Source organism: Numida meleagris, unplaced genomic scaffold (assembly GCF_002078875.1).
Source record: "Numida meleagris isolate 19003 breed g44 Domestic line unplaced genomic scaffold, NumMel1.0 unplaced_Scaffold344, whole genome shotgun sequence".
Taxonomy (NCBI): Eukaryota; Metazoa; Chordata; class Aves; order Galliformes; family Numididae; genus Numida; species Numida meleagris.
In genome coordinates this window covers 24,105-39,084 of record NW_018364570.1, presented here as the reverse complement: position 1 = coordinate 39,084, position 14,980 = coordinate 24,105, and the positions used below count along the sequence as shown (strand labels likewise).

The window sequence follows — 14,980 nt, the reverse complement described above, 5'->3', positions numbered from 1 at the left end:
GTGGAGGATCCCACAACAGTGTTCTNAAAAGAGAAAATGGTGAGAAAAAGGTAGTTAGAGGAATAGAAAAAGAGCCATGAGCCAAGTTTTCAGAAAGCCCAGGCTTGCCCCTTCCTCTCAGCGTTTCCTAGAGTAGCTGAGTATGGTCGGGCGATCCAGCTCCACGTTCGTGATTTCTGGACGAATTTCTCCAGGACCACGGCCAGCGGCTTTAGCAGGGCAGGCACCTTCTGCCGCAGTAGCCGCTGCCGAAACCGGACAAGTTAAAGCCCCCCGAGGTGATGGGCACGCCCTCAGAGCTGAGGATGCTGCCAACAGCAGCGGAGGTGGAGGATCCCACAACAGTGTTCTGCGGGAAGGAGCTGAGGATGGGTCCGGGCAGGGTCACCACCACGGGAGAGGGCTCGATGACGACGTTGGAGTTCTGGCACTGCCTGACACAGGGCTCATTGCAGCTGCTGGCCAGAGGGGTGGGGCCGCAGGGCCGGCATGGCACGCACTGGCTGTAGCAGGACATGACTTGAGGCTGGAGGTATACCTAAGAGAGTGGGATAGAAGGAGATCACTTGGGTATGGTGGGGCAGCCTGGATAGCCTCTCACACAGGAGCAAAGGCAACTACTCGGGGTGGAGGAGGAGGAAGCTGTGAGAGCATGTCACATCACCTCATTATACCAGGGCTCTACAAAGAACAGTTTGGCCCAGGGAGACTTTCACAGAGTGCATAAATCAAAAGCCATGTAAGCTGTGTCCCAAGCAGTCTCTATGCAGACCCTGTCCCGTCCATGATCTCCCATAGCAAGGAGCTTCACTATCTGTTAAGGTTTCTGTTGAGGCAAAATTCCACTTAGCAAGAGGAGGAGAGAGGGCTTCTCACTTACCTGGTTCCCAGCGAGAAGGAGGCAGGAGAAGTGGATGAGAGAGCTGGGAATTTAGCTTCCTTTTATACTGGTCCTTCATTGCTTCAGGCCTTGAGGCACTCACTGGTGATATAGGCCATAATTGTCTGACAAGCTAACCTTGAGTGCGTGCTATCCCTTCTCATTATATGGGCTGTGTTTTGGTTTCCTGCAGTGCTACCTTTTCATTTCCAGATTTCTGCCATGCCAATACTCTAAAGAAGGTTTCTTTGAAGTACTGTGATGAAAGGAATTCTTCCTCAACTCTAAGAGACAGTGCCTGAAAGATGAATCTCTTCAGTGTGTCCCCTCCTCCAGCGCCTATAGGAGTGATGGAGTGTCCTCAGCTAATTCCCACCAAAGCAAATGTTTTCTCCCAAGGCCAGCTCTATGCAGGTTTAAAGACCACATGGGCACAAACTAAAGGACGCAGCAAAGTGGAAGCCTCAGATGTAAGAAGTAGCAGACACTCATCCTTCCTGACATGACTGGCCAGGATCTCAGTCCTCATTCTGGCATCATCTTCTGCGTTCCCAGGGGACCTGTCCGGAGCTCTCATCAGTGTCTTTAGCACAGTGGGGACCTGTCTGCTGCAGCACCATCTTGAAATGCATGCGAGCTAACAGCAAATGAAGCTGATGGGGACTCCATCACTGCTGAGGATGCTGCCAACAGCAGCAGACTTGGAGGATCTCACAGTAGTGTTCTGCAGGAAGGAGCTGTGGATGGAGGCAGACAGGACCACTATTGCAAGAGGGGGCTCACTGATGACGCTGGTGCTCTGGCACTGCATCACTGTAGCTTTTGACCAGCGGGGTCAGGCCACAGGGCCAGCATGGCAGGCACTAAGCATGGTAGACACCGGTCATAGCAGGACATGGATGAGGGCTGAAGTTGTACCTGGGAGAGACTGCAGGGAGAAATCAAAGGATAGGGACATTTAAGTAGCAGTCCAGCACCCTCTCATGAACACTCCAATGAAACATCTTTGTTGGCTGGTAGAATCACAGAATTGAGGGCGTCGGAAGGGACTTCTGGCCATCATCTAGTTCTACTGCCATGCTAAAGCAGGTTCCCTAGATTTGGTCAAACAGGAAAGCATCCAGGTGGGTTTTGAATATCTCCGGAGATGGAGATTCCAAATGTCTCAAGGCAGCTTGCTCCAATGCTCTGCTCTTTCATGCTCAAAGTAAAGAAATTCTTTCCCACGCTTGGATGGAGCTTCCTGTGTATGTCTTTGTGGCTGTTCCCACCTGTCCTGTCAGTGGGCACCACAGAAAAAAGCCTAGCCCCATCCTCTTGACATCTGCCTTTTAGTTATTTTTAAGCATTGATAAGATATGTTCTTATTCTTCTCAAGGATAAACAGTACCAGGACTCTCAGCCTTTCATCTGAAGGAAGGTGTTTGTGGTCTTATAAAATTGCACAAAAGAGCACAATGTTGTCTTCGCTTCATCCAGACATGATCAGAAAAGGATGTGGGAGAAGGGCTTCAGACTCACGTGGTTACTAAGAACAAAGAGGGTTAGATGCTGACTAGAAGGTCAAGGAATTGGGCTGCCTTTAATGGTGACGCTGCACTGCCCCAATCCCAGACAAAGCCTTCATGGATCGGACAATTTCCTAAGGTGCTTGTGATGAATGGAAAACAGCCAATGACGTGAGCTGTGTGGCTGCTTCCCTTAATGCTGCTTGTTCATTTCCTGGCTTATGCCATACCCATTCCCTCACAGAGGCTTCTGAGTGCTGAGATTGAGAGGCCCCAGCACTTCTGGGCCAGGAATGAGTCAGTGATGGCAGAGGACTCAGCTCAAGTGCTGATGGGGGATCCACCTCAGGCAAGTGATGCTGGCCTGGGGCTACCCCGCATGCACATTTGCCATGTCTTCCTCTATCCCTCCATCCCAACTCACTCCAGTGGTCTCATGTGTTTGGATGCCCAGGCAGGTGGGCTGGACTGCTGGGTTTCAATTCTCTATCTCATCCAGCTGCCTTCTGCAGGAATTTATAAGATTTCTTGAAATAGATACAAAAGAATGTGTTGCAACTGAGACAGGATTCAAGTGGCTTATGGTTTAGTTTTTCATTAATCCTGTCCGGAGAAAGGAGATGGAGTCAATGATTCTTGTTTGTTTGTCTGTTCTCCCTCAGGATGTCCTATGATTCTAGAATTCCCTGTGTTTCCTGTTCCTCAGGATTTGCTGCCTGTTCTCAGCTCAGGTCTTTTTCTTGGCCTCTGTGTGATGGATTGCCCCGTGCTTTTAGCTCAGAGACTGTTTCTGAGCTGAAGATGCGCCCGGAATCTGGCAGCTGGCTGATAAGAGAGACTGGGAGGGGTCCACCAGAGTGGGTATACTTTTGAGGCCTCATCCTGCAGCTCCAAGTCAGGACGCTTGGCTGCAGCAGAGCCCTCCCTAAGCACAGCTCACAGGCTATGCTGGGGCTCTCCTGAGAGCTGGAGAGGGACCAGCCACATGACATGGGCTCTCCTGACAGTCCCATCCCACGCCTCTGACTTTCTGTATTCCGTGTTGTTGGGTAGTCCGAAACAGTGACTCTTGGGGACTGGGGAATGGACTCTTGCTGGGTCAGTGAAATACCCTGAGCACCCCCAAGCCTCCAACCTCAGCTGGACACAGAGCTCTTCCTCCACTCTTTCTGAAGTGTGCTCCTTTCGTATTTGTCATGTTTAAGCGGCCTATGAAGTTTGGCAGTTCAGCCAGTCTCACTGGAATTGGGAAAGAGAGGTCTTGTCCAAGTAGATTTCCTGTGAAAATGATGTCCCAATGACATGCATGGGTGCTCAGGCTGTTCTTCTCCTCCTGGTGCCAACATCTCCAGAGGCCTTGGAGTTGCCCAGCAACTCGTCCCTGGGGTGCAGCTCTCTTTTGTGACTGCATTCTTAGCATTTGCTTGAGGAAAGAGGAGCTGGGTGGTGTCAAACAAAGCCCTTACTTCTTGTCCTATTGCTCGTTACCTGGGAAAAAAAGGCCGACTTCCACCTTGCTACAACCTCCTTTCAGGCAGTTGTACAGAGCGATAAGGTGTCTCCTGAATCTCCTGTTCTCCAGACTAAACAGTCCCACTTCCCTCATCTGCTCCTCATCAGACTTCACAGCTTCACTGCCCTTCTTTGGACATGCTCCAGGACCTCAAGGTCTTTCGAGTAGTGAGGGGCCAAAACTGAACACAGCACTTGAGGTGCAGCCTCACCTGTGCCGAGTACGGAGCGATGATCACCTCCCTAGTCCTGCTGACTCCATTATTTCTGATGCAAGCCAGGATTCCACTGGCCTTCTTGGCCACCTGAGCACACTGCTGGCTCATGTTCAGCTGGCTGTTAACCAGCAGCCGCTGGATCCTTTTCCTCTGTGCAGCTGCCCAGCAACTCTCCCTCAAGCCTGTAGCCATGCATGGGTTGTTGTGATGAAAGGGATGGAGATGGCATGTGGTCTTGTTAAAGTTCATACAGTTGGCTTCAGCCCATCGATCCATTCTGTCCAGGTCTCTCTGCAGTATCTTCAGGAAGATGAATACTTGCCCCCACATTGGTGTCATTTGAAACTTGCAGAAGGTGCATTTGATTCCTTCATTCAGATCAGTAATAATGACATCAAACTGGGTGGGCCCAAAAACCAACCCCTGGGGAACACCGCTCCTGACGGGTCACCAGCTGGATTTATCTCCGTCCACCACCACTCTCGGGGCCAGTGTTTTTTCCCATCCAAAGAGTATACCCGTCCAAGCCACGGTCTGCCAGCATCTCCAGGAGAATACTGTGGGAGATGGTGTCAAAGGCTTTGCTGCAGTCTAGGTAGTCTGTGACAGCAGCGACAGGATGATGGGAAATGATTTTAAACTGGAAAAAGGGAATATTTAGAGTAGATGTCAGGGAGAAATTCTTTAGTGTGAGGGTGGTGAGACACTGGAACAGGTTGCCCAGTGAGGTTGTGAATGCCCCCTCCCTGGAATCACTCAAGGCCAGGCTGCATGGGACTTTGAGCAACCTGGCCTAGACGGAGGTGTCCCTGCCTAGAGCGGGAGAGTTGGAACTAGATGATCTTAAAGGTCCCTTCCAACCCAAACCATTCTATGATTCTACAATACTATGATTCTATGACATTCCTAAGCAGAGACGCAGCAAGGCAAGGACTGGCAGCCATTGGTTATGGAGTAACAAGGGATGCCTTCCTCTACTTCAAAAGGCAGTGCCTGAAAGTTGAAATCCCGGCAGTGTGCACTGGCCTCCAATATCTAGAGGAGTGATCTATACGCAGACAGAAAAAAAGCAGGGAAGGACACACTAAATGTTGCAGCAAATGTTTAACAAGTCTCAGGAAGGTGATGATGTCACTCCAAGAGTGGACACCAAGTGTGGGGAGAAGCAGGAATTATTCCTATGGTGGCGTTGCCACAGGGCCCCCATTTCCTGACTAAGAATTGTAGAGAGGCAAGCAGGTCACTTGAGGCTGGTTTTGAGGGGTACTAACAGAGATCTCTGGGGGGAAAAGACAGCAAAGATATTAGACGGGAAAAGTGAGTGAAAGAGAGTACCAAGAGACTTCTCCATGTTGCCAGAGAAGTCAGACTGGCCTCTTCCTTTGTTTGTTGTTCCGTCCAGTGCTGTGTCCAGAGTTCCTGGAGGTCCTTGTCTGGGGCAGTGTCCAGCATTTTTAGAGGCGGGGGGGGCACCTTCTGCCTCAGCAGTGGTTGAAAATGCAGGAGAGGTCAAAGCCCCCCGAGGTGATGGGCACGCCCTCAAAGCTGAGGATGCTGCCAACAGCAGCAGAGGTGGAGGATCCAACTGCAGTGTTCAGCAGGAAGGAGCTGAGGATGTGTCCAGGTAGGGTCACCACCATGGGAGAGGGCTGGATGACAATGGTGAAGTTCTGGCACGGCCTGACCCAGGGCTCATTGCAGCTGCTGGCCCTGCTCACAGCCGGACATGTCTTGGGGCTGCATTTGCATCTGGGAGAGAGGGCAGGGAGGAAACAGAACACGGGGATGCATGACAAGCAGGCTGCAAACACAACATGAGGGTAGCAAGGCAGGTACACGTCTGGGAGCTGGACAGTTAAGGGCTTTTGGTCTCATCCTACCAGAGCCCAAATTGTGCCACCAGGATCTATCCAGCTACTGTCCAGACTCTAGCCCGTACATAACATACATTGGTTCATGCACAGAATGCCTCAACGACAAATCTTCTCTACACTTCCCTTCCCCGTGAAAGCAGTCCCAAGATTTGGCATAGAGCTGATGGAAGCTGAGAACTCCATTTGGAATCAGGGCTGGATAAGAAGGGGCTTCTCACGCACCTGATTCCAAAGGAGAATGTGGCAAGAACAGTGGATGAGAGGACAAGGAGCTGTGCTGCCTTTTGTAGTGGACAAAAACGGACCCATGTCCAGAGGCATCACTTCTAGCAGTGATTACCTGTGCAACCTGGTCTAGGGAGCCTGCTTTGGCAGGGGGGTTGTACTCGATGATCTCTAGAGGTCCCTTCCAGCCCCTATGATTCTGTGATTCTGTGATTATTTACTGATCACCTCCTCTTGAATGCAAAACACTCCAGATAATGATATGGACTATACGTTGGCAACTTGTGCTGCTTAATTTCATTTCCAGCTTAATGCGGTGTTCATTCCTTGCTGAAGGTATCTTACGAGTGGCAGGAAGAGAGACTCAGGCTTTTCCAGGCACTGCACATCCATTTGGGCAGAAGATTCAGCTGCTGCACTGGAAGAGTCCAGTAAAGGGAAGTGATGTCAGCCTGGGTCACTCCTCAGGGGCTCCTTGGGGCCCTTTTGGAAGAACTGGCCCAGATCCTGGGTGTGACCTGATCCCGCCTCACACTGCTCTCAGGAAAGTTCTGTTGTGACCAGCGAGTCAGAGCACAGCTGGGGATTGGAATCAATAAATTGGACTCTCAGGGATCAGTCCTGGACCAATAGTGTGTAATTCTCCATTAATGCTTTAAATAAACAAAGAGCAGCATGACCCCAATCTGTAAGCAAAGAGGGAGACAAGGATTGAGGCCAGAACTTCAGCCCCTAACTGACGGACATTTAGATTAGAAGTGAGCGAGCCTGATCTTTGTGAGTGACAAGTGACAAGATGAAAAAGAAGACTAGGAGTGCTCCAGAGGGACCTGTGAGATCTATGCAGAATTTTAAAGGGATGCTTAGGGGAAGGGTCAAAGTTGTGGGAAAAGGGAGGGTGGGGAGGAGCAAGGGGATGCACTGCAGAGGGGAGAGGACAAAAATTTCCAGTCAGAACGCCTGCTAGGATGAGCCCTGTGCCTGACCACCACAGCCCATGCTGCCTTCTTCTTAAGTTCTGGCTTGTCTGTGCAGCTGGCAACTATTCTCTCTTTGTCATGTGGGAGCTCCCCCAGGTCTAGGCCAGTAGATGCAGAGACCGGTGTGCAGGAGACATCTGGGTTCCAACAACCAGGAAAACATCCACAGCACATCAGCATTAAACCAGTGACTGGGACGAAAGTGTTTTAAAGTAAGTTTGGGAGAGAGGTGGGTAAGGAAGCTCAAGACCTGTGTGCGAAGGTTAGGCAGGCTGAGATCCCCTGGTAATATCTGAGGGATCACCACGAGTGTGGGGATGTGTGCGAGAGGAGTGGGTGACTGCACGCATCTGTTGGCTAGCGGACAGCAGGCTGGCCTAACCCAGGCAAAGGAGGAGACCCAAAGGAGGAGACTGGGTAAGAGAAGCCAGGCTCCAGGCAGGAGTATTAGTTGTGCTGAGGGCCAGTGCTAACACTGAGGGGATGTGTGACTGTGGGAGTGCTTGTGAAGCTAGTGGGTGAAGGTGTGTGCTTCCCCTGGGGAACTGCAACCCTGATTAGCCAGAGAGGAGGAACAGGACTTGGCTCAGTGCTTAAGGTCTGTAAGAGAAATGGTGGTGTTATATGGGGGTGTTGCTTATGGCAGTGAGTACCCTGCCTGAGGCAGTCTGTGTGGGCAGCTGTGTCCTGTGTGGGTGTCCATGTGTGTGCCTTCCTTGGACACATGGTCAAGACCAGCCTCACCAGGTCTGTGTGGCAAACAGCTCCTGAGGAGCAATAAAAGTTGGGCAAATGTCGACTGACTGCTGTGGCTTTGCACCAGTTCTCTCAAGATGCTGCAGTTGTTGGAAATGAGGAGGGAAGATGGAGAAGGGAGACCTCAGGACCCTCTCCTGCTTTTCTCTTCCATTCTCTCTCTCTCAGACTTTCTCTTCTGCTTCACCTGCTGCCACCCCCAGAGATTGCAGCCATCTCTGCAGTTCCACATTTCAGCCTTTCCAACAGAAAAAGCAGATCCTGTCAAAGTAACAACGGTGACATTAAACATCTCATCCCATCAGCATTATGGGGGGTCTGCCTGGTGCATCTCAGCCATAACCTCCAGTGTTCTCCTGGTTGTCAGTACACCCAAAGATCTCACTTGTCACCCTTCAGCTCAGCTTTGTGTATAGTAACGGACTTAGGAGCCCTCGAGGATGACAGGGATGGAGAAGCAGGATGCATCTTTCCCAGTAGTTCCATGGGTCCCTCACCCCTGTGGAGGCATGACAGGCTGTTCCCTGTTCCACTCTGTAGGGGTCACAGCACAGGATCCACTCTGGCCTACAAGCTCAGGTCTCCTTCCAAAACCACCTTGCTATGCCCAGGCCTCAAGACCTTGCTGCAGGGCAATGGACAGGGAGCCTTCTCTCCCACTGTTTTATATCCACTCTGTGTTGGCAGACTGGAGCCTTCCCTGGAGGGATGCTCACCCTTGCTTTCTTCTTCCAGATGCCGTGGGGCAGACCATTGTCACCCAGCAAGAAGGACAGGTCACAGTGGAGGAGAGAGACACTTTCCAGACCACCTGCACATACCGGACTTCTGGCTTTCCTAGCTTGCTTTGGTATGAGCAGAAGAAAGGCCAAGCCCCCCAGCTGGTCACATATCAGGCAGCAGCAGGCCCCAAGCAGAACGGCCGCTTCACCACGTGGCTCAACACCACTGGGAAATACAGCCTCCTGAGGCTGGCAGAAGTCGAGCTCTCTGACAGCACCTTGTACCTCTGTGCTGTGCAGGACACCCTGGTGCAGAGAGCTTCCTTGGCTGTGCAACAACCCCGGGGAGGGAGGGGGTGTGTCTGTGCAAGGTGGAGCTCTGGGGAAGGGGCCCTCATCTCTCCCCTGGCAGTGCTGCTTCCCCTGTGCACCCAGAGATCTGCAGGTCAGCATCGTCTTCCAGAAGGGACTGATGACTGTGGCTTGAGAGGAATGTAATGTTATGATTGAGACTCTGACCTGCAACTCCTCTTCCTTTACACTCCTGGATAACACAGTTTTTCCATGGGCTTTGCAGAGAACACATGCTCCATTATGATTTGTATGCTCTGCTGTGCACTGAGGGCTTTAAGCAACTGGTCTGAAACTCACCTGAGCTTTGCAGTCCTGTGCAGAATGTTTCACAGTTCTCTGACTTTTACCCTAAGCCCTGGCAGGGTAAACTTTCCCAGGTTCTGGGAGACCTCAACAGTGGTGGTACGCAGCTTCAGTAAGAACTTCCTTCCCTAAGCTCCATGTGGAAATCTCAAAGTTGGGAGGAGCGCTGGAGATGATGCCTGGTTTTCTAGTAGTAATCCTTCATCAGGAATGCTTTCCACATGATGAAAGGCTCCCGTGAGTCCTCACCTTATCATCTGCAGTCCAGGGCTGCCATTCATTCCTAGCAACTTGAGACCACCTTGAACAGGATCACATGGAGGCAGAGGCTGGGATGCAAAAAATGTTAATGACTCTGAAGAGGGAAATGAGTTTTCTTCTAAAGGGAGCTGTTGTGCAGGAAGCATCAGAGCTGCCAAAAATCTGTGTCCATCACCCATGGTGAAGACCCTTTCAGACATTCATCTGTCGGTCCTGTAGAGGGAGAGAGGCCGACATATCACCCAGGTTGGCTATGGCGAATTACACACGCAGAAGAAGGGAATACAAGGAAAAGAGAGAAAAAAAAGGAGAAAATGGGGAACTTAGCATTTAGCATGGGGGGCACTTTCTGCCGTAGTTGTGTCTGGAAATGCAGGAGAGGTCAAAACACCCGGTGGTGATGGTGACTCCATCACATGAGGATGCTGTCAAGTGCAGCAGAGGTGAAGGATACCACAACGGTGTTCCGCAGGTAAGAGCTGAGGATGAGGCCACGGAGGGCCACTGTTATGGGAAGGCGTTTAACGATAACAGTACATTTTTTCCCCTGCCTGACACATAGTTACTCGCAGCTGTTGGCTGGTGAGGTTGTACCATAGGACGGGCATGGCAGGCACTGGTCATAGTGGGGCATGTCTCAGAAAGGTAAGAGGGTTTCTTGGCTTCATCCAGACAGGACCCTTTTTTAAAATATGTTGGCCCTGCACTGCCCTTGGCCCAGGGGTAGCATCCAGAGAAGTGACCATTCTCTGCAGTGCATGTAATGAATGGAGAACATCGCAGCTAATGATATGGGCTGTGTGGCTGTTTCCACTTACACTGCCTTTTCATTTTCTGGATTTTGTTACACCCATTCCCTCATGGAAGCTTCTTCTGAGTGTTAGCACTGAGAGTCCCTAGGATTTCTAGGCCAAGTATGAGACAGAAGAAAAAAGGTCAGCAACAATAAGAACTTCCGAGACTGTAATTTATAGCTCACTTCCAGGAAGGCTCATGAGGTAAAGAATGCCTGAATGAATGCCTGCAGAAGGATGGACAATTCTTTTGATAGGAATGTCTGTGGTAGAAGTGAGAGAGAGAGGAGGTGGAGAGAGATTGCTACCAGCAGTGATCAGCAGAGACCATGAGAAGACCATGTTAAGCCAGAAGAAGACATCCTGTTTGAAGTTTGCTGCTGCTCTTAAGGAGCTATCAAACCTCACTCTGGCATCATCTTCTTCTGAAAACACAGAGCCATGGCAAAGGAGAACATGCCTTTTGTGACTGAATTCATTCTCCTGGGCTCAACAGATCATCCCAGGTGACACACGGTACTGTTTGTCATTGTCTGCTCCATGTCTCTCCTAATCCTGGCCTCACCTTTGTCACAGCGGAGTGTGATCAGTGCATGTGTATCTCAAGAGTTTCCTTATTGCCTGGGTACAGAGTGGGTCCCAGGAATATCACTGTCAGTTTCTACTGTGAGGATGGGCCTCTTCTGAGGCTGGCCTGTGGGGGTACAGTCAGGCTTTACCCTTGGCTTTATGGTGCCTATCCTCATCCTCCAAGGCGCTCTGCTTTTCATGATAGTTTCCTACATCGGCATCACCTCCACAGTTGTCTCTATTCCCTCTAATCTCACTCACCAGAAGGCATTCTTTGCCTGTCCCTCCCAGCTCAGCGTGGTTCCCTCTACCAGAGGCCAAGGCCAAATCCAGCACTTGCCTACCTGAAAGCTGCCATACACCTGCAGCAGAGTGAGAGGAGGGCTGTGCTGTTGTGTAGAGACCCTTGGTGAGGGACCAGCGCAGAGCTATTTTTGTAGTTGCACTGGGCTTTGGTAGGCTTGGTTCTGATGCTCGTTGTCTTGTGATCCCACCTGAGCCAGCACTGCCTGACACAAAAGGTGGCCTGATGAGAGGTGCTGCCATTCTCACAACATGTAGAAATGATTCTCCATGCCATTGCTGTGGTGCTGGCATCACACAGAATCTGTGTGAAAGCAAAGCCCCCACAAAACAGATCGGCAGAGTGTGATGATGTGTGAAGTCCCTGGAGTCTGTTTTGGGGAGCAGCGATACTGCGTGGAACAGAACGGGTATTTCAGCCCCCGGGCTCAGGGAATATCGAAGGATCTTGGTGCCTGCTGAATGACAGCATATTGTGAGTCCTATATTTGGGCTGGTGCATGCCCTGCATGACTGAGGGAAGTACAAAGATCCTGCTGAGTGCAGAAACATGTCACACTCTTGCAGCCATGTCCCAGTGGAGAAGGGGATATCTGCTCTCACATGAGGTTTTCAGAGGAAAAGAGTAGGGTTGGGGCACTTTGAGGGTCTTCCAGTTCCTGAGCCTGAGGATCACCGCTACATGTTTGGGGAAGACATGACTCCACCGAGAAGCTGTGAGAGTGTGGGCATGATTCACCAGCCTGGGCCTTCCTGCACCCATGGGTGAGTTCAGAGGGACTGAGGGCTCCAATGTGTGGCCTTCTGTAGCTGGTAGCAATACTGACCTGTGGAAGCCCTCAACCTTAGGCAACATGGCAAAAGTAGGGCCAGGCCAGGAGCTCTGCAGAAGGCTGCTATGCCCACACAGGAAAGCTGTGCCCTCAGTGACAGGTGAGCGGAAGGGTGGAAAAGTGGAATAGAGACTGAGGGCCATGCCCAAGAAAACTATGCCTTCCCAGTTCTTGATGGCCTTTGGGAACATCTTTCTCTGAGTCTCCTTCCCCGGCACTGCTCCTCCCAAAGCCAGAAGAATCGATTTCCCCAGAGTCTGTGGGAGTTGTGGCTTCCCTGGGCCTCCCCCATGCACAGAGACCCTCTCTTGAGGATGTCATTTGTCAGGATTTCCATTCACTTGACATGCTCAGGGGTCAAGGAGACCTGTGTAAGGAGAAACACAGCAAGGTAGGGACTGATGGTCATTGGTGGTGGAGGAACATCTAGGAATGTCTTCCTCTCCTTCAAGAGAGAGTGCTTGAAAGATGAATGTCTGCAGTGTGCACTGATCTCCAATAACCAGAAGATTGACGAGGTCTCAATAGCTTGTTCTGAACAAAGGCATTGCTTTCTCCTTTGGCCTTCTTCACAGAGATGGGAAAATAAAAACATCAGCACAGAAGGAATCTCTAAGGGATGCAGAAAGTGTTTAATGAGTCTGGGGAGAGAAATGATGTCACACCAAGCAGAGGCCCCCTGTGCAGCAAGCAGCAGGAACAGACAAGGATCTGTTCCCATTTCCTATGGCAGCGCTGCCACAGAGCCCTATCTCCCAGCTGAGAGTTGTAGAGAGATGAGCGGGTCACTCAGGGCTCATTCTGGGGGACACTAACAGAGATCTCAAAAGGGAAAAGACAATAATGATATGAGATAGGAAGAGTGAGTGGAAGAGAGTATCAGTAGACCTTCTCCATGTTGTCAGAGACTCCAGGCTGGCCTGTACGTTTGTGACTTTCAGGGCAAATACAGCACCACAACATTGGTTCTTCTGTCCAGTGCCATGTTCAGCATTACTGGGCGTCCTTGTGTGCGTCAGCATCCAGCATCTTTAGCAGGGGTTGCACCTTCTGCCACAGTAGCGGTTGGAAATGCAGGAGAGGTCAAGGCCCCCCGAGGTGATGGGCACACCCTCAGAGCTGAGGATGCTGCCAACAGCAGCAGAGGTGGAGGATCCCACAGCGGTGTTCTGTGGGAAGGAGCTGAGGATGGGTCCGGGCAGGGTCACCACCACGGGAGAGGGCTGGATGACAATGGTGGAATTCTGGCACTGCCTGACACAGGGCTCATTGCAGCTGCTGGCCAGAGGGGTGGGGCCACAGGGCCGGCATGGCTGGCACTGGTCACAGCAGGACATGTCTTGAGGCTGGAGGTACACCTGGGAGAGAGGGCAGGGAGGAAGCAGAACATGGGGATGCATGAGGAGCAGCATATCACCACACTATGAGGGAATGAATGCACAGGCAGTGCTGGGACCTGAAGACAGATCACGGATGTCCAAAGGATTCTTTGTCTCATTCTCACAGAGCCCACTTGGAGCCCCTGGGACCTATCCAGCTACTGCCTACACCCTAGCCCACAAGCCACCTCCTTGCAGGCCCAGCCTCCTCCCATGACAAACATTCTCCCCACTTTCCTCTCTCATGACAAGCAGAGCCACACATGGAACAGAGCTAATAGCAGCTGGGAGTTCCAGTGAGCTCAGACCTCGGTTTGGAGCAGGAGGAGTACAAGAAGGGGCTTCACGCTCACCTGGTTCCCAAGAAGAAGGAGGTGAGAAAAGGGAATGAGAAGGCAAGGAGCTGGGCTGGCTTTTATAATGGACCCAAGCTGCCCAATATGCAGGGGCATCCCTTGCAGCAGGGAGTATTTTCTGACAAGCTCCTCTTGAATGCAAAACATCCCAGCTAATGATACGGGCTGTGTGTTGGTTTCCTGTGCTGCTGATTTTCACATCCTGATTTATGTCATTTCCATTCCTCATGGACGGCATCCTTTGAGGGACAGGAAGAAAGGCCCAAGCATTTCCAGGCAACACACATGGCTGTGGGCAGAACACTCAGCTCACATGCTGGCGGAATCCAGCAAAGGCAAATGATATCAGCCTGATTAGTAGGCCATCAATGTGAAACAACTAGAGCCTGTGTGCTGGATTTATGCAAGTGCCTGTGGGTATAGAGGTTTCCATGATTCCACGCATGTGTGCATGAGCAGGTGAGTGTTTGTGTGACTTGTGTGTCCCACATAAGAACACGTGCTCTGATCACAACAGGGCCACTCTCCACTGCTCTGCCCATGAGCTCCTGAGAGAAGCTATGGCCAGCAGGGGCTTGAGCATGGCTGAATAACCTCAGAACAAACCTGGCAGAGGTGCTCCCCCACCCAGGAGCAGAAATACAAACATCTGTATCTTCAGTCCTCTTTTTCTATGCCTACAACATTCACCATCTACTATTGCCAAACTCAGGCTTCAACAAGGACTGCCTCACACCAGTTTGGATCCTGAGCTTAATTACCCATCGTAGAATTGAGAACGTATGAGCAGAGAGACAGTCACCCCTCCCTGCCTCCCCAGGTCAGGACAGAACAGCTCTCTCCAAGACTAAGTAGGTGGGGTTAGCTTAATGTAAGGAGAGAAAGGCTGAGAAATGCTGCCCACCTTGTGCGAACCCACTGCTGAGTAGACATGCATCCAATACAGCCCCTGAGCTGTATAGGGTGGGACACATGTCCACCATACTGAAACAAATGCTAACCATATTTCTACGACTCATGGGCCCGGTGTGGAGTCATGCTGGGGCTGAAACCTTGGGCAGAAGCAACGTCACATGGTTCAGTATACGATATTGAAGTATCGCAGAGTAAATACAGTGTTCTGGTAAAGTTCCATCCTCTTTAAGGAGAAAA

At 51.1% G+C, this 14,980-nt stretch overlaps 2 protein-coding genes across 4 annotated transcripts in view; both read right to left on the bottom strand.

Moving 5' to 3' along the window:
• Window positions 1-211: 211 nt before the first annotated feature.
• Window positions 212-959, bottom strand: LOC110391299 (feather beta keratin-like). The gene is made up of 2 exons (XM_021383120.1): window positions 881-959; window positions 212-519 (listed from the first exon to the last, which is right to left on the bottom strand). Exons 1-2 carry the CDS (start codon window positions 957-959, stop codon window positions 212-214), a joined length of 387 nt encoding a protein of 128 aa, XP_021238795.1.
• A 12,165-nt stretch (window positions 960-13,124) lies between these two features.
• The window catches only part of LOC110391298 (feather keratin Cos1-1/Cos1-3/Cos2-1-like), a 7,180-nt gene continuing 5,324 nt past the window's right edge, over window positions 13,125-14,980 (bottom strand). The window contains exons 1-2 of one of the 3 annotated variants that reach the window (XM_021383117.1): window positions 13,820-14,005; window positions 13,125-13,451 (exon numbers count right to left, since the gene is read on the bottom strand). In XM_021383117.1, coding sequence (XP_021238792.1) covers window positions 13,125-13,451; window positions 13,820-13,975 — 483 coding nt within the window. In that variant the 5' untranslated portion in view covers window positions 13,976-14,005. Of the gene's footprint in view, window positions 13,452-13,819; window positions 14,006-14,980 lie in introns of those variants that run through there. The other 2 variants (XM_021383118.1, XM_021383119.1) reach the window with 2 other exon arrangements.

Coding starts and splice junctions, on each gene's coding strand:
- LOC110391299 (XM_021383120.1), bottom strand. CDS start 959: ATGAAGGACCAGTATAAAAGGAAGCTAAATTCCCAGCTCTCTCATCCA. Junction 520..880: donor TCCTTCTCGCTGGGAACCAG/GTAAGTGAGAAG, acceptor TCCAGCCTCAAG/TCATGTCCTGCTACAGCCAG.